Below are 25679 nucleotides of genomic sequence, written 5' to 3'. Positions count from 1 at the left end.
TATTTTCCTTAATAACATAACAGAGCCTGACAAAAGAGCTGTGCAAATGAAGGCTGGACCAAAGGTTTTAGTAAAATTAATAATTAACTCATTATTAAGTTAGTTGATCACTTCCTTTTCCTTTTATTTCATTTTTTTTAAGATTTTATTTTTAAGGGGCGCCTGGGTGGCGCAGTCGGTTAAGCGTCCGACTTCAGCCAGGTCACGATCTCGCACTCCGTGAGTTCGAGCCCCGCGTCAGGCTCTGGGCTGATGGCTCAGAGCCTGGAGCCTGTTTCTGATTCTGTGTCTCCCTCTCTCTCTGCCCCTCCCCTGTTCATGCTCTGTCTCTCTCTGTCCCAAAAATAAATAAACGTTAAAAAAAAAAAAAAAAATTTATAAAAAAAAAAAAAATAAAATAAAATAAAAAAAAATAAAAAAAATAAAAAAAAAAAAAAAAAGATTTTATTTTTAAGTAATCTCTGTACTCATTGTGAGGCTTGAACTCACAACCCCAAGATCAAGAGTCACATACTCTACCAGCTGAGCCAACCAGGAGCCCCACTTCTCTTATTTTAAAATCTCTAGGGGCGCCTGGGTGGCTCAGTCGGTTTAGCGGCTGACTTCGGCTCAAGTCATGATCTCGCGGTCTGTGAGTTCGAGCCCCGCGTCGGGCTCTGTGCTGACAGCTCAGAGCCTGGAGCCTGTTTCAGATTCTGTGTCTCCCTCTCTCTGACCCTCCCCTGTTCATGCTCTGTCTCTCCCTGTCTCAAAAATAAATAAAACATTAAAAAAATTTTTTTAGATCTCTAAAGCCACTCATTTCTGAGCTACATGCATTGCATATAAACTAATGCCTCATTCATCTACCCAGTGTAAGCCACCAAGTTTCTCTCCTCGTCTTCACTCCTAGGAAGCTCAAAGCTAGATTTGAAACTAAATTCTTTTTACTGTATCCAGAATTGTTTTGTTTTGTGAGGAGGAAAAGCGTAAGTATTTTTGTCTCTCATATAGATTTTTATTTTTTAAAACATGGTCATGTATTTATGAACATACATGCACAGTTCTCTTGGTCTATGTGGAATTGTTAAAAATAATATATATATGTGTATGTATATGTATATATATATAAAATATTTTAATTACCCACATATACACTCTTATTAAAGAGCACTTGGAAAGCATAGAAAAGCACACATACAAAAGAAAACAAAAGTTAGTCAATAATTCCAGAACCCAGGGTTAACCATGGTTATCATTTGGGTGAGGCTCTTCTGTATTTATCCTATGACCATGCAAATACAAACACATATCTAAAAAAAAGGCTCATAACCACATTAGTTTTTACTAGGAAATTTATAATTCTTTTTCTTTTAAATGCATTTGTGCTTTTATAATGTTTATTTTTGAGAGAGAGAGACAGACAGACAGAGAGTGAGAGACAGAGAGTGAGTTGGGGAGGGGCAGAGAGAGGGAGACACAGGATCCAAAGCAGGTTCAAGGCTCTGAGCTGTCAGCACAGAGCCCGATGTGGGGCTCGAACTCACAAACTGAGATCATGACCTGAGCTGAAGTTGGACATTTAACCTACTGAGCCACCCAGATGCCCCTGTAATTCTTTTTGGAATGTGAAGGCAAAGAAGTAACCGTATGCACATATCCAGGAAAAAACGCCCATTTCAGGAGCAGTTAACTGCCTCCTCCTGTAGCCATGTGTTAACTAACCGTTTTGCCTGGCAGCCAGAAAGGCACAGCCAGCTGTTCGGCTTGTGGGTCGGCTTCTGTGCTCATCTTCTCAGGGGCCCGTCTGTGATCACCCTGCCCCGAGCTCAGAAGCCCTGCACTGACTTTTCTTCTTTTGGTATTCCAATAGGCCACAGGGAAAATGGACGAAAACCAGTTTGTGGCTGTGACAAGCACAAATGCTGCCAAGATCTTCAACCTGTATCCCCGCAAGGGAAGAATATCTGTGGGTTCTGACAGCGACCTGGTGATCTGGGATCCAGATGCGGTGAAGATCGTCTCTGCCAAGAACCACCAGTCGGTAAGTCTCGCGCTGGCGGGAGAGGAGCAGAACGGAGAAGGTGTGCACGGAACTCGGTCGGGAGAGACATGTAGATGTGGGGTACCCCCGGCCACCTGGGTCAGGATGGGCCGCAGTGACAAACCCTCCCAATTCTCAGGGATGTAACGCCTCAGCAGGTTATTCCTCCCGGCTGAGTCAGCAGAGGGCCCCTCCCAGCTCGGTCACTCAGACAGGGAGGCACCGTCTCCACACGCGAGTCCGTGATGGCTGAGGCCGGCGACCTGGTCGTGGTCCCTGGAGAACTGGCTTGGAAGCTTTCCTTAGACAAGTGGTACCCATCACTTCCTCTCACGCCGCACCGGCCACAGCCAGTCCTGGGCTTCCCCTCACCCCAGGAGGGCAGGCAGTGCAGCGATCCCCTGTACCTAGAAGGAGAAAGAACAGAGAAAAACTTGAACAGCACTGACACCGTCCTCATGAGGACTTTGACGTGGAGGTAATAATTAAAGCCCGGTACCTAAGGGAAAGGGCTTAATCCTTGTTAGTAAAAAGAGTTAGTATTTTTAAAGCATTTACGTTTCAGGCAGTGGAGCGTGCTTTTTTAATTCCCGGAATCTCCGTAATAGTCTTCTACAGGTAGACACTGTTACCATCCCCGTTTTATAGATAAGGAAAGGGAGGTGCAGAGAAATTAAATAATTTATGCAGCAAGTAAATGGTGAAGTTAGGACACACCCCCCACAACTGGACTCCAAGCCGATGTCCTTAACCCTTTACGATAATGCCTTGCACTTGTTGAATAAATGAAGATAGTAGAGAGAAATCCCATCTTGGGAGGGGATGGCCTTTGTTTAGACATTGAGTCACATCACATTATTCATTTCCGGGCTAGTGGAGACCTAAGGGTCATCCAGCCCACCTACTCACCCACCCCGTACAAGAGTGCCAAACACAGCATCCCCGAGAGTTCCCGAGCTTCTCTTTGAGCACCGCCAGTGACAAAAAGTACTTCTGCATGAGGGCCTTACCAAAGACTGATGCTTGTCAATGCTGGCAAGTCTAGTCTCTACTGTCTCCCCCTGGTGGCTTGTGCCCATGAAGAGCTCACAGATGGCGTTGTAAGCTTTTCCTGGCTTCCCTGGTGCTTTGGCCATAGTGATGCCAAAGGCAGGGTCCCAAGCACAGGAAAACCACATACCTCTCTGCCCCATCCTGTGCCCACAACCGTGGCTTTGCCCCTCACCCCCATCTCTAGGCTGCAGAGTATAACATCTTTGAAGGGCTGGAGCTGCGTGGGGCTCCTCTGGTGGTCATCTGCCAGGGCAAGATCATGCTGGAAGACGGCAACCTGCACGTGACCCAAGGGGCCGGCCGCTTCATCCCCTGCAGCCCTTTCTCGGACTACGTCTACAAGCGTATTAAAGCTCGGAGGAAGGTGAGAACAGCTGGTGGAGCCTGGGGGTGGGGGAAGGGGCTTTGCCCCATTCAGGCATGGGGATGGTACCCAGGAGATCAGGAGGGCTCTGTGTGCTGTAGACCTTCCCAAGGAAATTCTCAGCAGTGGCCTCTTCCCAAGAGACTACTGCACAGATGTAAGGTACTATAAACTGGGGGTTTCCAAAGCTTTTTTTGGCCCAAGAAACCTTTTTTTCAAATGACTTTCCTCCACGTTTATAGTATTTTTAATTAAAATAATTTGAAATTATAATAATTGAAAATAATGTTTATATGTATATTTTTAGGGTTTTTTTTTATAAAAGTTTATTTATTTTGAGAGAGAGAGAGCATGCATGCACAAGCACAGGAGGGGCAGAGAGAGAAAGGGAGTCCTAAGGAGGTTCGGTATTGTCAGCCCAATGTGGGGCTTGATCCCACGAACCATGATATCATGACCTGAGTCAAAACCAAGAGTTGGACACTTAACCTACTGAGCCAACCAGAAGCCCCAATGTTATATAGGTTTAGAAAATAACTAAGGCTTACAGTGAGAATTAGCAGCCCACACCCACCCCTCCCAGTCCCATCTCTTCCATTTTTGCTCTAGAGGCCAAATGTTTGTAACTCTTTTATCTAGTCGTATGGTTCACATAAAACCTTGTGTGTGACCCTGGTTTCATAGACAGGTAGAAAAACAGATATGCAGATGCCTATTTATTCTGTATGTATCTACCTACCTACCTACCTATCCACCTACACTTTTAAAAAAAATTTTTTTTTTTAACGTTTTTATTTATTTTTGGGACAGAGAGAGACAGAGCATGAATGGGGGAGGGGCAGAGAGAGAGGGAGACACCGAATCGGAAGTAGGCTCCAGGCTCCGAGCCATCAGCCCAGAGCCTGACGCGGGGCTCGAACTCACGGACCGCGAGATCGTGACCTGGCTGAAGTCGGACGCTCAACCGACTGCGCCACCCAGGCACCCCCCACCTACACTTTACAAACCAATCAGCTCCAGTTGATATAGGGGTGAGGCCCAGAACCTTGTTTTTTTTTTTAGCCCCTGCTACCCCCACACCAATCACAAGGTCACCTTCCAGTAAGGTTTGGGCTCCACAGAGCAGAGTTAAATCAGCCTTGGGATGGGGTGGAATTTTAGCCCTGGTTCCAACCTTGTCTGTTGGAAGACACACGGTCATGCATGCACATGGGATGGGTCAGAAGGAGTCATGATGGTGAGGTTGGGGGCTGGAGGCAGGAGTTTGGGCACACACCACAGTGGCCATTAGAGAGAGGCTCATGGAAATTCCATATGCAAGCACCCCATCCCTCTCCCAGACCCCACAGTGATCCCACCGACTGGTCACCCAGCTCCCAGGGGAGGCTTCCAGCCTCCCCACCAGAGGCAGCTACCAGCCCTGTCTGTGAGGACCAGCTTCTTCCTGCCGGCCGGAAGTCTCCCTCCCTAAGGTCGACCAGCTCCTTCCGTTCCGCTCCCTGCACGCGCACAGAACGAGGTGCACATCTTTTAGGGCATGTGTGTGTTTCCCGACTCCTCTGTCGTGTAGTCTCAATATCCCTGTAGCCTCCACTGTTTACTTCATGACCACGTTTTAAATCCCTCCACCGTTCTTACCTCTTTATTAGCGACCGTTTAAAGTTACGTGGGATGGAATAAAATTCCACACGCCAGGTTTGGCCTGATAGAGAACAGAATGAAACCCAACCTCCCATGTACATCATCTCTTGATTTCCATTAATGTGACTTAGATCCTGCACCCAAAGAAATGTCGATGGTCTGGAGGCTTTTCAGGGAACACGGAAATAGAGATGGCCCCACCCGAATCGTCAGCACCTGCAAACGTGAAGAGCTTTGCCCCTGTGCCTGCACCGGGGTTGTGAACACGGGGCAGGGAAGGCTCTGTGGTAGAGCCCGCCCCGCACTGTTGGGCTCCTCTGGCAGCCAGTGGGAGGACGTGGGTGGAGGCGGTGTGTGTCCCATAGACCGTGAGCCGGCTGGAGGAGGGGAAAGGTGTTGTGTGACCCTTCCCCCCAGCTCCTGGCAGCAGGCCTAGCACAGCACACACCCACGGCTGGTGTTGCTGGCTGGCTGCTCAGTTCCAGGTCGGGTTCACAGCCACAGCCAGAGGCCCGTGGGTCAGACCACAGGATACTCACTTTGAGGTTTGGCACCTCTGCTCTGTGCTAAGGAGCGTGTAGGGGGGGCTCCCACGGGATCTCACATCTACCAGCACTTACGACCTTGTCCCAAACTGCTGCCCTCCCTGCTCCCTCTGCTCTGGTGTGCAGGTGGTCCTTCCGTCCCTAACCTTTCCTCCCACCTGCTTCCTCTGCTGGGAACGCTGCCTTCCACACCGGTCCTCTGCACCTCTCAGCCTTCTCCTTCCCTCAACCCCAGCCCCACAACACAACAGGCTCCTTTGTTCCTTAAGAGTGAGGCTAACCTGGGGCATCTGGGTGGCTCAGTCGGTTAACCGTCCGACCTCGGCTCAGGTCATGATCTCGCAGTTCGTGGGTTCGAGCCCCATGTCGGGCTCTGTGCTGACAGCTTGGAGCCTGGAGCCTGTTTCAGAGTCTGTGTCTCCCTCTCTCTCTGCCCGTCTCCTTCTTGGGTTTTCCCTCTCTCTTGTCTCTCAAAAATAAATAAACATGAAAAAATACTTTAAAAAAGCAAAGCCTACCTGTTTCAAGAGGTCTCCACTGACCTGTTGCACCGTCACTCTGTCCTCACACCCCTCTTATGTTCCTTCTTTCCTTCAAATAACTCTCTTATTTTCTGGCTCCCATTACACACTTAATTCACTCATTTATCTCGGCTACCTGGCACAGACCTTAAATGCTGACAGAATAAAGGGTGACGTGCTTTCTCTGCTGCAGATGGCAGACCTGCACGCCGTCCCGAGGGGCATGTACGACGGGCCAGTGTTTGACCTGACCACCACTCCCAAAGGGGGCACCCCCGCGGGCTCCACCCGGGGCTCTCCCACACGGCCCAACCCGCCCGTGAGGAACCTCCACCAGTCGGGATTCAGCCTGTCGGGTGAGTGGATGGTGCCGGAGGGTGAGCAGGGAGGAAGGAAGGGGACAAGGGAGGAGCAGCCCCTACGAGCTGGCAGGACACTTGTAGGGAGAGGGTGCCTGGAGCAAGCAGGAAGCTATGCCGAATCAAGAGAGTCCTGCTGAGAAGGTAACATAAGGCTCAGGGAGGTCAAGGGTCAGGTTTAAATGATGACCGGGTCTGCTTAGACATCACACCTGGTGGGGTGGGGACAAGATGTTTTCCATTATGAATCGAGGGTGATTTTCCACAGGAGACGGTGGGAGCTGTGTATGGAGGTGTTCTGTCTGTTTGCCCGGGGTTAAAGCTCAGATGGCAGTAGATTCTTCTAACCTGGCATATTTATTTATTTTATTTATAAAAAAATATTTATTTATTTTTGGGAGAGTGCAAGTGGGAGAGGGGCAGAGCGGGGGACAGAGGGTCTGAAGTGGGTTCTGCGTTGACAACAGCAACCCTGATGTGGGACTTGAACTCATGAACCGTGAGATCATGACTTGAGCCGATATCAGACGCTTAACCACCTGAGCTGCTCCGGTGCCCCTAACCTGGCGTTTTTCCTGTCCTCTCCCCTTTCTCGTAATGATGATAGTGCTAGAAGTAGATGCTGTTGATTAAGTACTTACCCTGGGGTAGCCGTACCATTCACCTAGTCTTTAAGAACGGATATTAGCAGAAAATAATTATCTACTTGCTCCATAACCAGTAGTCTTAAAGAGGGGAGAAAAATAAATGGAGATTTGCGTGTCTATGATGAACAATCGAAGTGTGAGGGAAACAAGACGAGAAGGGACAGGGACAGGTAAAGAGGAAACAGGTATCGGGGAAGAGGAGTAAGGAATGGCAGAAGCAGGAAAAAGAGGGTAAAAGAAATCAAGGGGGAGACAGAGACAGGGGAGGGAGGCAAAAGGAAAGGGCTGAAAGTTTGGAGGTGACGTCGCCACAGGTAAGGTTATGTTTGTCACAATATTTGCTGCCAGTGTGGCTGCCATTTTGAATCGCTCCCTGGCTGACGTCATCCTTACAATTTCGGCAGCTTCTCTGTGAAGGACACGAGTACGTGCACATCAGGGTTTCCTTTTGTGCCGAGGCTGCAGGGGCCCCGACCCTCACCAGGCCAAGCTGTGACACCTTGGGCAACTTGCCTCACTTCTCACAGCCTCAGTCACTGCCTCTGTGAAATGGGGATAATAACAGTAGCTTCCTCAAAGGATAGTGGTGAGGACAAAGTCCGGTATCTGAGGATACGAGGACACATTCCTTGTCGCAGGGGATGTAAGCAGTGATTTCTCCTACCTTAAGGAATGCTTTTCTTAAGTATCATTTTTATGAGGCTGAGACGGTATCTATAAGAAACCTAGCTTTTCCTGGTGGAGACGGGATTCCGGGGGACGGTGGATATGAAATGTCTGGAATACTTGACACACCAGAATGGAAGTTTCTTGGGAGACGAGGCCAGGAAGGCACTTGCCAGCTGACACTCTGAAAATTAACCCAGTTTCTCTCTTGTCCACACCCCGCTCTCTCTCCCTTTTCTCTTCCTGGGAATGTCTTGCCCACTGCAGGCACCCAAGTGGATGAGGGGGTCCGCTCCGCCAGCAAGCGCATTGTGGCGCCCCCTGGAGGCCGTTCTAACATCACGTCCCTGAGTTAAGCGACCCCTCCCCACAGAGAGGGGCAGAAGCAAGAAGAGATTTTCTTGAAGCCAAAATGGTACACCGATATTTAAGAAGGAAAGCGAATCCAAACAGTTGTGATCTAAAGAATCAATAAGCCTCAAGCCTTATGTTTCTCCAATGCTACACTCGCTTGCCTAGCTTTACGAATATTGCTTTTGTTTTCTGTTTATGCATAGCCTTGATTTGTTGGACCCTGCCTCCCCCCATTTACATGCATGCAATCAGGCTACTAAGGTAAAAGAGTCTGCTATATAGTGTTGAGAGCGTGTGTAGTGCTGCATCTTATGACAAGGGGACAGACGAAGCTGGGATGCCAGGAAAATCAACAAAAGGGACGTGGTTATTTGGGGTGAGGGGGTGGGGGGAGGCCAGAGCGAGGCGGAAGGCTCAGAGGGCCTGGGGGAGGGGGTGTCCCGGGGAGGCGGGGGGGGCGGGAGGGTGAGCATAAAGGGGCTTGTGTATTGTGTCGATGAAGCACGTTTATTTCCATAGAAGGTGGCCACCCTGGGGCAGCCGTTCCTTCATCACGGTCCCCAGGGTCTGCGGAGAAGGCAGGCAGGCAGGCAGTCTTCAGGTTCCAGCCTTTGTCACATCCCCTCCTAGATTTTATTCCTTTGAACCTTTTATTAAAAACACCAAAACCCAAGCATTACTTTCACTGCTCGATCGTGCCAGTGTGCGGGGTGGGGGGAGCACTTTCCCAGCGTTGCTTTCCAATTCTCTTTGCCCGGCTGGGAAGGAAGAGAGGGGATAGGAGACCACCCTTCTCCTCCTCCGTCCTGCCGGCCTCTTTGGTGCTGTTAAAAGGCAACAGCTGGGAGCGCACATAGGCCCCCGAGGCGGGTGGGGGCAGCCAATCTCACGCACCTCCCTGTAAACGTGCTGGAGGTCGCCTCTCCCCTTGGCTGGCGAAACCCAGAAGAGCCACGTGCATCCGGCGTTCCAAGTTAGGACGAGCTGAGCTGAGGTGGGGCCCGGGAAGGGCTACTCTTGCTGGCGGTGAGTGGCTGCTTCTTTCAGTCTGGGGATCCAGGCACATCTGTGATTGAATAGGATTGTTCATTTGCAAATATATGCACTTAGGTGTTCTCGAAGTTTTGCAACGAACAGGTGATCTCAGTTGAGATGGGAGTCACGGGAGCATTTGGGAAAGCGAGTCTCTTGAGCTGGGGGAGCATATCCTGGGACCGTGGGTCTGCTTTTCAGGTCTGAACCACCTGTCTCCCCTTCCTTTAGCACATCCTCCGGGGGAGCTTTTTGTTTCCGTCTAAAGTCTCCCAGGGTGAGTGGAAGTGACACGCAGTCTTGGGTGATGCGTGGAACCCCGTGTGCGTTTTTCCCCATCCTGCTGCTTCTGCAAATTCAATTTTGGAGCAAGTTCTGTGAGCCAGATGAGTATCTGTGGAACCAAGAGGCCCGTAGGCAGAATAAGTATATTCACCCTGGGATCCGACTTCTGTGCTTGGGGGATTCAGCTCGTAGAACCCGTAACCCTGTGTACTGGGTGCTTTGAAGAAACGAAGAGCAGGCCTCACACACCTGGCCATGATGTCTGACGGCAGGTTTCAATAAGCTGAAGACCAGAGAAAAGGGGACGACATAGGACTAAATATATCCAAGGAAGAGGATACCCCCCTTAGCAAGCCAATTATTGTTCTAGTCATGAAAAGGATCATTTCTCCTCCTAATAAGGAATCTTGCTATTTTAAGGCTTTTTCATGGTGTCTTTATTTTAAAGGAAACTTAGGGGGAGCATGTACCTTTTCCTTTAGAACTCAAAGATTTAGGGGCCTTTTGCAGAACTCAGAATGCCAGTTTTTAGGGCAGAGGGAGATGGTCAGATCTGAAGCATGTACACTATTATACCGCAGGGGTGGGCTGGGCGGTCTGAGGTGTTGCAGTACCAGCCACAACCACCAGATGGAGGAAAAGACAAACTAGTGGCCTCCTCTTGTGTACCATCTGATACTGTTAAGTTAGCAGTTACTGTTACTTAAGCTGTTCTGTTAGCTACTGTTAACTTAGAGTCCAGCCCCTCCCTCCTTGACCTCTCTATGCCATGAAAATAACTCTTGCATGGCCAAATGGGTCATCTGCCCTGGGACTGCTGAATGAAGCATTCAACCAGAACTTCACATTCTACACAAGCTTTCTGTGCTGTGGGAACAACCACCTCTGATGCCTTCATGATGGGCAACATGATCTGGGGAAGCCTCTCTTTCTCCACTTACTATAAGTAACTTCCTAAGCACAGAGATTCCTAAGAACTTCAAGAAAACTCCCTTTATTTGCATCACTTTGATTTCTTGAACCTTGTCACTTAGTTAAAATTATGTTCACCTATGTCCTGTTCCATAAGATACATCAAAGAGCTCTCCGTATACAAAGGGTTTAGATAGAGAACATGATGCGAGTTGCATCCCTCTCAGAGTTCACGCCATCTCATCCAAGAGTGGAGGCCATGCTGGACCTTCCTCTCCTGCCCAAGCTTTCCTTTTTCCCTCTCTTCTCTTAGCCTGGCCCCTCTCTAAAGATGGCCTGCCTTCCCCCAACCTTCTCCCATTGTTCCTCAACCCAGGTGGCCATCATCTGAGTTCTGGGAGGGCCACCATCTTGGGTGGTTGAGAAGGTATTTGTGGAATCGTTAAATCAGCCAACCCGGCGGAAGTATTCTATTTCTATGTCTTCTAAAACTGGCAGTGTTGTTGTCATCACGAAAATGGGTTTTCTTCAAAGACCAGTCACCCTCTGGCCTTTTTCTTCATGCCTACACCCAGAGAGTCATGCTTTGCTGCAAAGGCCTTAATCCTAATCCTGGACTTGTGCTCACCCTGAGAAGCCCTTCCCAACTAGGGTGGATGAGCCCTGACTTTGGTTCTTGCCACAAGCTTCCCAGGCCTTCTCTCCCCTAGAAAACTCCAGCTTGAGTCCCAGATATACCCATGGGCTGTCCTCGGCAGCCAGCATTCATTGTAAAAGTTCCCTCCTTGGAAAATGGTGTGTGGGTGTTCAGTTCTGTGTCTGGTGAAAATGAACAGACCGTAAATCTCCCCGTGATCTGTGGTAGCTGTGAGGCAGCTCTGGGACGTGAAGAGCTGTTTGGTTTGAACCGTGAAGAAAACTGTGTTTTGAGTTTAGCTGAGATTAAAGAAAAAGTTCATCAAGTGACTGTTAATGTACACCTGGTTATTAAAATAACTATGAAATTACAGATGTTGTCCAGGTTTCTTCTGTGTGCGACGGGCCATTTCACTTGCAGTATTAAAATTGCACGGTAAAGGGAAATGGTTAATGAGGCGGGCAGATCTGATGAAAACAAGAGGTTTCCTGAGAAAATGTGGGGGGTTTCTGTGTTTTCAGTTGCAGTTGAGTTTTTGTTTTGGCTGCAGCGTTTGATGACCATTATTGAAACTTAGGAGAGTAAAGTTTTGTCTGTGGATCATCAAAGTTGGCATTAATGTAAAAGGCATCGCCATCTGACATAAAGTCTGGCTGAGTCCAGTACAGATCCTGAAGGGGTTTCTTTCATTTGTTTTTTGGTCACCCCCATAAAGAATTTCTGCTTCTCCCTAAAAGCCTAGACTTGGAGAAGATTCAAACCAAGCATTTCCCAAAGCATATTCTGTCCCATACTGATTCCAGGTTGTCTAAGGAGTGTTGGAAAGGATTATTTACTAAGTGTACTCCTCTGAGAGACTTAAGATCCTGTCATCAAATTCAAGGTTATGAGAAATCTTGTCAGTCTTTGCAAATTTGTCCAATTCAAGATTCTCAAACTTTATTTGACTGCTGAACCCTTCTATATCCTCTTCTAACATCCCAACCAACTTTTTATGATAAACTCTCTTGGGGAAACACTCCTGTATCGAATTCCACATCGTATGGGATGCTTTTCATTGGAAATGGCAGACTATCGTGTACGCAAATTTTTCTTGAAAAGGGTATTTTTTAGAGAGTCCTTTTTTTAAGGTTTTATTTATTTTTGAGAGCGAGTGCACGAGCAGGGGAGGGGCAGAGAGAGAGGCGGAGACAGGATCTAAAGCGGGCTCCGCGCTTACAGCAATGAGCCTGATGTGGGGCTGGAACTCACCGTGAGATATGACCTGAGCCAAAGTTGGACACTCAACTGACTGAACCACCTTGGTGCCCCTTGAAAAGGGTATTTTCAAGTCTGGTGTAATGAGAACTTAAGGGATAGACTTGGGTGGATCCAAGCATAGCTGGGTCTAGAACATGGTTTCTTTTCATCTCTTAGCCCAGCTTGCCTTTAGTCCTTCATAGGAAAGCTTCTGCGTGTGGGAACAGAACTGGCCATCAGCACCCCCAGGTTTTCATTTTGCCTGCCTAGTGACTTCAGGAGAAGGAGAGAGTCTCCTTAACTAATCCCACCCAAAGAGACTGATTATGGTTGGCCTGGCTCGGGACACGTGTTTCCCGTGGGACTAGGCACTATGGCCAGGACACTGGGACTGATGGATCCCACCTGGTCATGTGCCCCGCCCCAGAGCTACCTGAACTGTGTGAGCTCTGAATCACACACACGCACACAAAACAGTTTGTGATACTGGGAGGAGAAGGTTTGGATACCGGTTGGGCAAGAACAGCAGATGACCATGGTACGTTTCCCAAGCCTGCTGGGCCTACGTGATTTGCTCAGCTAGGTGCCTATGTGTGGGTGGGGCAGATGGAGGAGGGGTAAGAGAATGATAATTTCTTATTAATTGGTTCTATGTGTCGCGAACCCCTCTTGATTCCATAGAACAATGCTGTCGGTATAGGAACAGAGAGTGACGGTACCTTTTAACACCAAAGCTTAGAAAACATCAAACGCTACTCTCAGAACATGGTTGTTTCAGTTTGAGGTTCATGGTTTGACCCATAGTCAAAGTCTCAGTTGGAAGCTTACACTCAGGATTGGTGAAATACCTCTCCCAGCCCATGACCAAGCAGCAGCTGAGCTCTGCTTAGGGTTAGAGTGGACTCATAGGGCACGGTCAATGCTTAATTGAAGTGAACTCAGGTTGCAGGGTTGGCAGGTTTTTTGTTTTTTGTTTTTTGTTTTTAAATGTTAGTGAAATAGACACCATGACTTTTGTACCTCTGTGGGCTAGAGCTGTTCGGGGCTGATCAGGTGCAGAATGAGAACACTGCACAGGAGGAAAAAGGTCCCTCTGGTTTCAAAGAACTCCCTGGAATCCGCTTTGCTGCCATCAGACCATCACAAAAGGGACACCAACCAGGAGCAGGAAGTGGGGGACGGGAGGTCCAAAGCAGTCTACAGAAATGAAATCACATACTTATGGCTGGCACTCTTCAGGATCAAGAGTTCTAGATCTTGCCCTGTGCGTGGCTGCTGAGAACAAAACAGGACACTTGACATGGTTGGACCACAGGGCACTCAGCATGCAGGAGTTCAGAGCCCACTGACAAGAGCATGGGATTTGCTCAAGGAAAAGGACAAACCCGAGGAACTCGCTGGCCCGCTAGCTGTTAAGCTTCTGGGGGCCTAGGAGGAAGTAGCTTCGGGCCACAAGAATGCAAAGCTGTGACCCGCCCCCCGCCCTGTCCCAGGTGTAGAATATCCACCTGCTGTTTCGGTATGTGGAATGGGGCGATGCGAAGATGGAAAGGGTAGTAAGGCAGAGTGCTGACAGAAAAGGTCCTTGGGCAGTGGACAAGGTGAAAGAAAGGCAAAATCTGGAATTCTGGGCTGTGCTCCCAAGGGGTGAATGCTAAGGGGGTCAGAGTTTTAGTTGTTATATATATGAATAAGTCACACTGTGCCGCATTCCACTGTTCTAGAACATCTCTAATACCAGCTCGTCCCTGGTAGAGGATGGTGGGAGGCAGAAGTAAGAACAGGTGACTTTGGGCCCCCACAACCCTACCTCTAGGAAAACCAATTACACACACAGCTGACAAAGAAGGATCCATGGCTCACTGTATACAGAAGACATTTTAATACACAGAGAGGCACATTCACATTATATATACACCACATTCAACAGAAGCAGGTGTTTCCCACCCAAGGGCTGCTTGTTTACAACAGCACAGGTAACTGGAGTTTGGATTTTGAACATCAATGTTTAACGTCAATCAGACACATGGAGCGCCTAAGAAACAGCTACCACAGGTGGACGGTGATGCTGTGTGGACAAAGCAGGCACAACGGGATACTGAAACAGACACTGTTTTGCATGCCTTTTCATTCACCTGTTGAATTAAAGCCTCAGCATTATGGCATCATCAAAAGCAGAAACACTGGTTCCTGCTACCTGTACTAGCATTATTTGTCCATCCAATCTAGAAAAGCTATGATGATATAAAGCCTAGTCGTTCCTGGTTAGTACTTTCTTCCAATCGGAGGAAGCTTAACTACTAATTAATTAAATTGCTGTAATTAAGTTCGTAGTGCTTTGTACTCCATGACCTAGCAATGACCCCAGCCCAAACCAGTGCTGCCATTGACAGATGTTGGCCATTAGCAGAGCATTTAATTCCCATGGAGACAGGGTTGTGGGCTGGGCTCCCCTGCTGCAGTATAAAAGTGCTATAGCTTCTGGTCTTCAATACCTGCTCAGACTGGAGCTCCACACAAGTCAGGGCAAAAGCAGTTAGGAGAAAAAGACTGGGAATACCAGTCAAGGGGATGTAAGACTCGGCTTGTTTTCCAAACTTCTAAGCCTTGGTTGTCACGACTCTAGACGAGACGTGGTCCACCTGGTTAGGACAGTCCCTTTTGGCCCAAGTTACGGGATCAAGCCAAAGAACCTGATACCAACAAGAAGCAATCACGGTTCAGATCTAGGCATCCTTTTGTTTGGGGGAAACTTTTTGTCTTCCTGATTAAAATGTGTGGTGGTGGGAGGTGCGTTTATCAGTGTATACAGAAGACATTTTAATGCCTTACAGATGCAATGCTTTTTCATTTCTAACTGGAAACACATTGAGGGTCTGTAACCCGATCAGGCCTGAAAACGCATCTTACTGCTCTGGGGCTGTGCTCTGTAGTTGAGGTGTCCACGGCTGCTGAATGCTCACAGAGGTGCTTTCGGCACGGCAGCAGCACACTGGAAATAAAGACTAGGGGTTCCAAGTACAGAGGGGGCATTGGGCTCCTATCCGGTTATAACTGGTACAGATTTGAAGCGGCATAAATGGTTGGGTCCCTTCCCAGGGGAGAGCCTCCTGATCCCAGTGCCCTGTGGTGTCTCCCGCAGCCTTTCCTCTGGGATGATACATGCTCAGGCCCCAACAGGAGGACGAACCAGGTGACCGGAGAGGTACGTCCACAGCACATCAGGGCTTGGGTCAAAAGGCGTGAAAGACGGAAGCTGATAAACACACAAGTGGCCCCTGATATTCCTGGAGTTGCCAGCCTGGAGCAGAACCTGTTCACCTAGTTGGTTTTTTTCATATAAAATTAGAAATGGAGTCCGGGCCAGTGCATACTTCATAGTGCTTGGAGAAAAAGCAAAACCGCGCAAATAATACGTGGGAAATGAAGGACAAAAAGAAAAGAAACAGAACAAAAGAGCTGGTTTTAATTCCTAACAAAAATATGGTTGCTCTTAAAGTCGAGAGGCTCTGCCAGAAATTCCGGGCGCATTAGCTCCGTGAGGAGAAAATCCTGAATGCCAAAGGAGAATCCAGCACTGGCTTCCTACCCATGTTTAATTGCCCGAGTGCTGCTTCCCTCCTGGCTATCTGGTGTGGCAGGTGCCAGATCTGTTACTTCTGCCTACTCTCTCTGTCTGGTCTTCCCTGTTGCCTCCTCCTGGCGTTTTGGCGAGGCCCTTACTCTCTAAGTAAGGACAAGGTCTAGATGATCTGAGTGGCCAAGGCGTCAAACAGCCCCCCCACTAAGCCTGTTCACTTGTTGACTTCACCCAGTGGCATCTGTCAGGTGCCAGAACGAGGTCCTCTGCAGAGACCTTCTGTGTATCGAGAGAGAGCAGTTGGGTCCTATGCATATCTCACGTGGGCGAATTAAACTCCGTGTTAGGCAAATAAATACATAAAGAAAAAGAGTGAGACATCAATAATTTTGTAAGCAGGCAGTTCCGCCCACCGTTCTTGGAGTGAGCTGTGCTTCAGTCCGTTTCCGTGACGTTAGACCTCTCGGATGTGGGAGCATCCCGCAGTTCTATTATACCGTCTATAAAGGCATATATGATTGGTTCAACATTTTGGTTCATCTGATATTATTAGCCAAAAATGAGACCAAAAATAAAAGACACAATCATAACAAACCCCAAGATGGCAATTTGTTTCATTGCGGGAGACTCCCTGCACTGGGCTCTGCTAAGAAAAGATACCTACCATGCTGTGGGTAATTTAAGGGATTTTTCAAGTGTAAATTTTACTATCTTCCAAACTCACCTTCCATTCTAACTTAGACTATCAACCCTGTGTAAGGGACAGCTTCAATGTACCTCAGGGTGGACAGTGCTGTCAGCATGACAATATTATTTTCTGGTCCTCTCCAGACACAGGTCTCTGATAATCTTAAGAGGACAATTAGCTCCCAAGGAACCTACTAGAAGAAGGTGAGCAGTATGCTAATAACTACCTCACAACAGGCTTACCGGGAAGGGGGAAAAAGCCCTGATTTGAAGCATTTTCCCATTTCCATGATGTAAATAGTCTCAGTATTTACTAATCATCACCAATTTCAACTGCCCACCCTCAAATCACTGTACAGGGCAATGGGAAAGACACTCCCAGTAAGCTCTTGCTAGCTGATGTGAGCTGATAATGGTGTGCGGACTCCAGAGCACAACCAGAAACCCGTCATAAATCTGTTAGTTCTAATCAGTTCCCATCCATTTCTTCCCCATTGAATTCCTTATTCCTATTCAATCAGACATGGGGATTCTGACCTGTTTATGAAATTGTCTAGCTCCGAAGAGCCTCGCTCACTCAGTCTCCCACCAACGTCCATCTGCCCATTTGTCACAGTGTAGTTAGAATGTGGAAAAATAAATCTATATCCAAATATTCTTTTTAAAATAAAAATAAAGGCTGTGTAGAATAACAGAATGGTAGCAGTAAAAAGGCAGGACAGAGCTCATCTAGAAAAACCCTCTCATTGAGATGAATAAACCCAAGCTGCGGTTAAGTGACTTGCTCAATGCCACACGGTTGATTAGAGGTGAAACTAGATCCCAGGAGACCCAGGACTCCCTGTATCCTGTTGCCTCCTCCCCAAGGCATTCATTCACATTTTCTGAGGTGTGTGAGGTGTGGAGAGGTGAGAACTACTGTCAGCAATTCCTGGCGTGGGGATCAGAAGTTCCCGCCCGAGGTGGCAGGACACGTCCAGAGCAGAAGATGTTGAGGATTTCACATGCTGTTATTCTGGCCATTCTCTTCTTGTGGGTATTTGGTTTGTTCCAAGGTTAGATTAGCTGGCCTTTTGTTAAAGTCCCTTTTTACTCTTAAAAGAAAAAAGCAAACAGTGCTTACTGTTGAAATGAAAAAGAAAAGATGTAAGCTTTGAAATGATAGAATTAAGACCAACAAGTTAGAAAGAGGTGTGAACCAAGGACCTTCCCCTAAATGGAAACCTGATGCTAAGCTAAATTATGCATTGCAATTTTTTAAATCTTATACAGGGGGTAAAAAAGTGTCTTAAGTTTCCAAATTTTCTATTATGGATATGTGTATAATTAGAAAAAATTAGAAACGTTAAAAAAGATATGTTAAGGCTTTGCAAGTAAAGTCTGGCTGAAACATGCCATCATTTGCCGGGCTGGTGTTTAACCAGGGGTTACTTACTTTTCTCTGTTGAAAATTATGAACTCCTTCTGGACAGACTCAAGATGCTCTTGAAGAAGGCACATCTTCCAGGTGAACAGATGGGGGTGTGGTAGGGGAAGAGAGATGCAGTTAGCAGACCAACGAGGACCCTCAAACAACCAATAACCTACTGTCTCTTCACCGAATGACTCAAATCTAAGACGCACCAGTGTATCTTCAAAGTGAACGCGATCTGAAAGTGTGTGGCAGGAGTGAGACCTCAACCAGAGTAATAGGGGAGCAAATAAGGAAGAAACAGCAAAAGGATAAAACATGTCAACTACATTCCCCACAATGAGCCAGCAAGGAAGCCATGGGTTATGGTTTATGAGCTTGATGTCTTTCAGCCACTTAGCCCATGAAGAAATCATGGCTTCGAAGTGGGTGGGGAAAAGGGTTTACTGAGCTGGTTGCCTAGTCGCCAGTCATCTCCTGGCTCTCTTATGAAAGGTCTGGAGGTTCTACTTGGATTTAATGAATAGCCTGGAAACATCTCTCCACATTGAGTTCTGGTGGAATCATTCCCTCAACAACTGTACTAGAGTTGATTATATCTCAGGTGCACTGAGCAGAATCTTCTTTGTGAGTCCCAGACAAGCAAAACATTTGCTTTGACTCAGTACTGTCCAGCTTTCAACATCTCTTGATGAGTTTTCCATCATACTGAGAAAATTTAACCTCAAAACAGTGATAATCATCAGATCCAGGGCACTGTCAGACCCAGATCAAATGTTTCAAAAGTCTGCAGTGAAATACTTCCAAATTACTTCTGATGGAAAAATATTCCCTGAGGGAAAATACTTATTTATTCATTCATTTTTTTAAATCTAGGAATTAGGAAATTCAAGTCTTCACATACTGGAGAATTTTGTTTCCTGTGTGAATGTTTAGGTGATAGAAGAGGAAAACAAAAAGGAGAGGAAATTTTGGAGAAGTGGGGAGGGGAGGAAGACAAAGGGAAAGAAGATTCTGCTAAACTTACTCTTGTTCTCAAAATGGGGGATTTGTAACCCTGAGGGTTTCTACTGTCAGTCATGGGGGACATGAAACTGTGGGACAAATATAACCTGATACAGCTTCTTGGAAGCAGCTTTACCCCAAGATTTTTATTTAAAAATTTGTATATGTTTATATAAACACATATCTATTATACAGCTTATTCATAGTATTCTTAGAAGCATCTTTATTACAGTTGTTCGCTTTTCCCTAGTTTTATTGAGATATAATTGGTATATAGCCCTGTATCATTTTAAGGTGGACAGCATAATGTCTTGATTTTCATATATTGTGAAATGATTACCACAATAAGTTCAGAAAAATCTATCATCACATAGATTAAAAAAAGAAAAAAGAAGAAAATGGTTTTTCCTTGTGATAAGAACTCTTAGGATTTACTGTCTTAACATTTTTCTATAGATCATACAGCAACTTTAGCTACAGTCATCATGTTGTATATCATAACCCTGGTGCTTATTTTTCTTATAACTGTAAGTTTACACCTTTTGACCCCCTTCATCCAATTACCCAATCCCAGCCCCCTGCTTCTGGTCACTCCAAAGGTGTGTTTTCTATGAGGTTGTTGGTTGGATTGATACCACATACAATCATAGTATTTGTCATTCTGTTTGACTTATTTCACTTAGCATAACACCCTCAAGGTCCATCCATGTTGTTGCAAATGGCAAGATTTCTTTCTTCTTAAAGGCTGAATAATATTCTGGTGTGTGTGTGTGTGTGTGTGTGTGTGTGTGTGTGTGTGCATGTGTGTGTGTGTATGCATACTACAACATCATCCATTGCTGTTTCTTTATCTTTGCTATTGTAAACAATGCTGCAGTGAACACAGGGGTGTAGATGTCTCTTCAACACAGTATTTTTGTTTCCTTTCAATGTATCTCAGAAGTGGAATTGCTGGATCATAAGGTAGTTCTATTTTTAATTTTTTGAGGAAACTTCATACTGTTTTCCATAGTGGCTGCAACAATTTACATACCCACTAACAATGTATAAGAGTTCCTTTTTCTCCATATCCTTGCCACAACTTGGTATTTCTTGTCTTTTTGGTGTGTGTGGTGACAATTTTTTGTGGTTTTGATTTGGATTTCACTGATTATTTGTAATGTCAAGCACCTTTTTTTGTGTACGTCTTGGTCTTCATATATCTCCTTTGGAAAAATGTCTAGTTAGGTCCTTTGCCCATTTTTGAGTTGGATTATTTGGGGGGTTTATTGCTGTTTTTGCTTTTGAGTTGTAGGAGTTTTACATATTTTGGATATTAACACCTTATCAGATAAATGATTTGCACATATTTTTTCCCATTTCATAACTTGTCTTTTTATTTTACTGGTAGTACTTCTTTTGTTGTGCAGAGGCTTTTTAGTCTGATGCAATCCTACTTGTTGATTTTCTATTTTGTTGTGAGTGCTTAAGGTGTTATATCCAAGAGCTCATCGTCAAGGCCCATGTCAAGCAGCTTTCGTCCTACTTTTTCTTCCAGGAGTTTTATAGTTTTTGGTCTTAAAGTCTTTAATCCATTTTGAGTTAATCTCGGGGAGTTAATTTTTATAAGATCTAGGGGTCTAGTTTCATATTTTTTACATGTGTATGTCCAGTTTTCCCAGCACCATTTATTGAAGAGACTGTCTTTTGTCCACTGAATATTTTTGGCTCCCTTGTCAAGCATTAGTTGTATGTATTTGTATGGGTATATTTCTGGGCCCTTGATTCTATTCCATTGGTCTATGTGTATGTACCATACTGTTTTGATTACTACAGCTTTGTAGTATAGCTTGAAACAAGGAAATATGATGCTTCCTGCTTTGTTCTTCTTTCTCAAGATTGCTTTGCCTATTTGGGATCTTTGGTGGTGCCATATAGATAGGATTTTTTTTTTCTACTTCTGTACAAATCCTATTGGAATTTTGATAGCAATTGCATTGAATCTTTAGATGGCTTTGGGTAGTATGGACATTTAATAATGCTAATTCTTCCATTCCATGAACACAGGATTCCTTTCCATTTATTTGTGTTGTCTTTAATTTCTTTCATCAGTGTCTTATGGTTTTCAGTGTAAACATCTTTCACCTCCTTGGTTAAATTCATTCTTTAAGTATTTTATTGCTTGTTGATGCTGAAATAAATGGGATTGATTTTTTTTTTCAGATAATTCACTGTTAGGGTATAGAAATGCTACTGTATGTTAATTTTGTATTCTGCGATTTTACTGAATTTATTGATTAGATCTAACAGTTTCTTGGTGAAGTCTTTACAATTTTCTGTATATAAAATCACGTCATCTGCAAATAGGCAGTTTTACTTCTTCCTTTCCAATTTTGATGGCTTTTACACCTTTTTGTTGCTTGATTGCTCTGGCTAGCACTTCTGTGCTATGTTGAATAGGAGTGATGAGAGTGGGCACCCATGACTTGTTCCTGATCTTAGAAGAAAAGCTTTCAATATCTCACCACTAAGTCTGATGTTAGCTGTGGCCTAGTCATTTATGGCTGTATTAAGTTGAGATATGTTCCCTTGATACCTAATTTGCTATGAGTTTTTATCACGAACAGATGTAGAATTTTGTCAAATCCTTCTTCTGTGTCTCTTGAGATGATGTGATTTTTCCTCTTTCAATTCAGTGTGATATCTCACATTTATTGATTTGCATATGTTGAACCATCTATGCGTCCTAAGGATATATTCCACTTGACCATGGTGAATGATCCTTTTAATGTACTTCTGAATTTAGTTTGCTTGTATTTTATTGAGGAATTTTGTGTTTGTATTCATCAGGGATATTGTCCTGGAGTTTCCTTTTCTTTTAGTGTCTTTTTCTGGCTTTGGTATCAGGGTAATGCTAGTGTTATAAAATTGGATTAGGGGTGTCCCCTCCTCTTTGGTTTTTTGGAAGAATTTGAGAAGAATTGGTGTTTATTCTTCTTTAAATGTTTAGTAAAATTAACACCTGAAAGTATCTGTCCTGGGCTTTTCTTTGGTGGAAGAGCTTTGATTACTGATTCATTTTCCTTACCAATAATTGGCCTGTTCAGATCTTTAATTTCTTTCTGGTTCAGAATCTGCAGGTTGTATGTTACTAAGAGTTTTCCTTAGTAAAAAAAACCAAAACAAACATTTCTTTAGGTTGTCCAGTTTGTTTGTGTATAGTTGTTCATAGTGGCTTTCTATGCTCCTTAGCATTTCTGTGCTATCAGTTGTAATGTCTCCTCTTTCATTTATATTTTATTGATTTGGGTCCTTTCTCTTTTTTCCTTGGCTAGTTTAGCTTGTTTTTTTTAGGTTGGATTTTTTTTTCTTTGAATATAGTTGACCAAATTTTTTTTTTAGTATCAAAGTATTACATAAAATATAAATACATAGGCATACATAAATTATTACATAATATTTACACATATATGTTATATATGTATAAAACGTATACAATATTTTATATATGTTTATATATACATATATTATATATTAACAAAATATTTATATAAACATGCATAAAATATAAAATATATGTAAATATTATATAATAATATATTTCTATATTCCTATATAATATATAAACACATATATAAAGATATATGCCTATATAAACATATAAAACGATACAAAACTATAACATTAAAAACTTTGAAATATTAACATTTAAAAATATTTTAACATTAAAAATCAAGACTGTAATCAACTAAAACGCAGAAATGCGTGTGAATTTTTTTTTCTCTATCACATAAGTCTATTTAACTTAAAGATATAATAAGACAGATACTCAGAGGGGAGTTTGTGATATGGCAGTGCAGACCCCAACAGTCCCACCCCTGGCCCTTGAAGGGTTCACATTTAACGTGTTCTCTTTCCTCTGCTTTAGGTGAAAAAGTTTAAGATGTGCAGTGACATGGACAATTCAACAACAGTAGCCAAAAGGGGAAAATGAGGGGAAGGAGCGGGAGGTGAACAGACTGGGGGGATGAATGTTTGTCTTAAGTGGCTGAGAAGGAAAGGTTGGTTAAAGCGCTTAGAACTTACTTCTCAGGGATGAGCAGAACAAACTGCGAGCAGACCAGGATGCAAGGAGGGGGCACCAAAAAAAATCCGAGGGGTTTGGAGCACGTGGAAATCAGATGGTAAAAGAGGACTTAAGTCATTTGCCTCAATAGCAGACCACCTACACAGTATGTCTACCTTTTTGGTTCTATACTTTATAGAACTATACTTCTATACTTTAAAGCTGTTGATGAGCAGAGAGGGATAAAATAGGGAACATTCTGGAAGCAAAGAAGCAGAGGCATCTGACATGAAGGAAAGTATGAACGTGGGAAAGAAAGAAGTTAGGAGTCAGGACGTAGAATGGAAAAGTAAAACATAATAACAAATCATTACATGCACTAATTGACTCAGAAGAAGTCTATGAAATGGGTGTAACAACATCAACTCCATTTTATAAATGAGAAAACAGGAGGAAAGGGAAAAATTTAATGCTTTTACTTTATTTAATCATATCCTGGATTCTATACCAGTGGATCTCAACCTTAGAACTTTTTAACTCAACCTGAAGAACTTCTTAAAATACTGATGCCCAAGCCACACTCCCAGATTCAAATGTAACCGATCTTGGGTGGGATCCAGACACCAGTATCCCAAAAGAAGTTTTCCCAAATGGGTTATATGTGATGCTAAGGTTGAGAAACACTGATATAGCGGGGGCCTAGAAGTCCAAGGGGTCATATGATAAGCTTTTGGCATTATTAAATCTACAACTTAACCCAGTTAGTGGGTACTATGCCTTACTAACATTATCTTACTTCCTTCTCAGATCAATTACAAGGTGTCCTGTTACTATTCCTATTTTTTATCCATATAATAAAGGCATCAATGCTTACAAAGATTACACAAGTTAATGTTAAATCATTACTCCAAAAAAACCACATAGCTGTTTACTCAGTAACCACTACAGCCACTGCCTCATCTGGACATGACAGGAGGTATTCACAAAAGATGACAGCTCTCACTGAAAGAAGGGATGTGTACCCTCTAACAGATTTCAAACACTCTATTGAAGATCAACAATACCCCTGCCCCTCTGCTAGTTGTATTAGCATTGAGTATTCAACATGTTGAAACCATCATTACAGATGGTTACACATTCCATCTTTTAACAAGATAACTCTACCCCTTTATTATCCTCATTACAAGTTTAGAACATTTCAAGGCTGCTGCTTTTCTGCTCAGTACTAAGACAATTCTACTTCTTAGTCTAGAAACACAAAGACCCTCCCAGCAGTCCGTGAAAGAAGTCTACAAAAGAAGAAAATGTTCCCTCTTCTTTAGAGCCACAGATAAGAGGTCTTCATCATTAAGGCAAAACAAAAACAAACAAAAACAACACAAAAAACATATTCTAGCATATATTTCTAAAAAAGTCTCTTGTAAGATTTTTGGACATAAGAGGTTGGTAGTAAGCCCTGTGAAAATAAATCCTACCCTCTAGCATGTCTCGATGCTGAGTGGAACTCTTACTGAATAACACGTTGGCCTGGTGATAGTATTTACATTTATATCACTTTCTCCTAAGACATAAATATCTGCATAGATTACCTTTACACGTTCAGAAGGCATCTGAGGCACGACTCCCTTCACCTCTTTTCCCACATGAAAAAGTTAAAAAACAAAAGCAAAACAACTCTACTAGAGTTATACCTATTTTTGTGGGTATATACATAAATATATATTTATATTTATACAGTTATTCATTTAGATATGTGTATTTATATATCAAGTATTATATATTATTGTATAAATATAAAATATATATAAAATCAAATATATTAAAAAAATTACAATGTTTTATTTTCCTATACACAAAATACGCAACGTAGGGCTCTTCCCCTTAATAAAGGTTTTTAGGATATATATATATCCAGAGGATATATATATAATGAAAATTATCTCTCTCTCTTTCCCTTGCATCTCTTAAAATAATTTAACCAAAACAAACAGACCAGATAAAACAACAGGTTAACAGGTTTGCAGGATATTTAAAGTACATCTTTAAATGGAAATGATGGCTCCATTAATAAAATTAGTTGGGCTAAAAATTATGTTAAAGATTTCCATTTTGATGAAATGCAAATGAGAAAATGGATGGAATGAGGAGAAGATAAGCTGATGGTTTTGTCGTGAACCTTTTTTCCCCAACTGGGAAGCAGGATTTAAAGACTGAGTGAGTAGTAGGAGACCATGAATTATCACTAAAAAGATCACAGCTGAATTCCTGACCTCTTTCCAGGCTTGTGGCTTGAGTAGGGTTTTCTTGTCAATACACCTGAGTCTTTTCTAATATGGTGCCTAAGCAGTGATGAATCAGCTCCTAGAGCAGTACAGTGAGTTTGAGCTACAGTGGGACAGAAATGGAGACTGGGAGGGATACAGGTAAGCATTGATGTTGCTGTGGTAGGCATTCTTGTGAGATTTGGTTGGAGGAATACGATGCCTTGGGATATGTCTCTGGATGAGATTGAAGGGGCAGAGGGTGAGCAAACAGCACAGGCCTCTTGAACACAGCATGGGTATTTCCTACCAATGGCAACCATCTGTCATTTCATTTCTTTTAAAATAATGAAGGCATATCTATACTCTCAGGATATACCAGTTCTGAAATGCCCTTATCCTTTGTTTTCTG

At 44.1% G+C, this 25679-nt stretch overlaps 2 protein-coding genes across 3 annotated transcripts in view; one reads left to right on the top strand and one right to left on the bottom strand.

Annotated features, from left to right (window-relative positions):
- The window catches only part of DPYSL3 (dihydropyrimidinase like 3), a 114991-nt gene extending 103580 nt beyond the window's left edge, over nucleotides 1-11411 (top strand). For both annotated transcript variants that reach the window (XM_043590437.1, XM_043590448.1), the window contains exons 11-14: nucleotides 1853-2023; nucleotides 3261-3440; nucleotides 6341-6503; nucleotides 8087-11411. In XM_043590437.1, coding sequence (XP_043446372.1) covers nucleotides 1853-2023; nucleotides 3261-3440; nucleotides 6341-6503; nucleotides 8087-8175 — 603 coding nt within the window. In that variant the 3' untranslated portion in view covers nucleotides 8176-11411. The remainder of the gene's footprint in view (nucleotides 1-1852; nucleotides 2024-3260; nucleotides 3441-6340; nucleotides 6504-8086) is intronic.
- A 2726-nt stretch (nucleotides 11412-14137) lies between these two features.
- STK32A (serine/threonine kinase 32A) overlaps nucleotides 14138-25679 on the bottom strand; it is a 133159-nt gene continuing 121617 nt past the window's right edge. Inside the window, exons 12-13 of the mRNA XM_043590425.1 lie at nucleotides 17981-18045; nucleotides 14138-17639 (exon numbers count right to left, since the gene is read on the bottom strand). Of these exons, the coding sequence (XP_043446360.1) occupies nucleotides 17546-17639; nucleotides 17981-18045 (159 nt within the window). The 3' untranslated portion in view covers nucleotides 14138-17545. The remainder of the gene's footprint in view (nucleotides 17640-17980; nucleotides 18046-25679) is intronic.

Source organism: Prionailurus bengalensis, chromosome A1 (genome assembly GCF_016509475.1).
Source record: "Prionailurus bengalensis isolate Pbe53 chromosome A1, Fcat_Pben_1.1_paternal_pri, whole genome shotgun sequence".
NCBI classification, from domain to species: Eukaryota; Metazoa; Chordata; class Mammalia; order Carnivora; family Felidae; genus Prionailurus; species Prionailurus bengalensis.
Note: the sequence above shows the minus strand (reverse complement) of the source record. Positions and strands in the feature narration are given on the sequence as shown.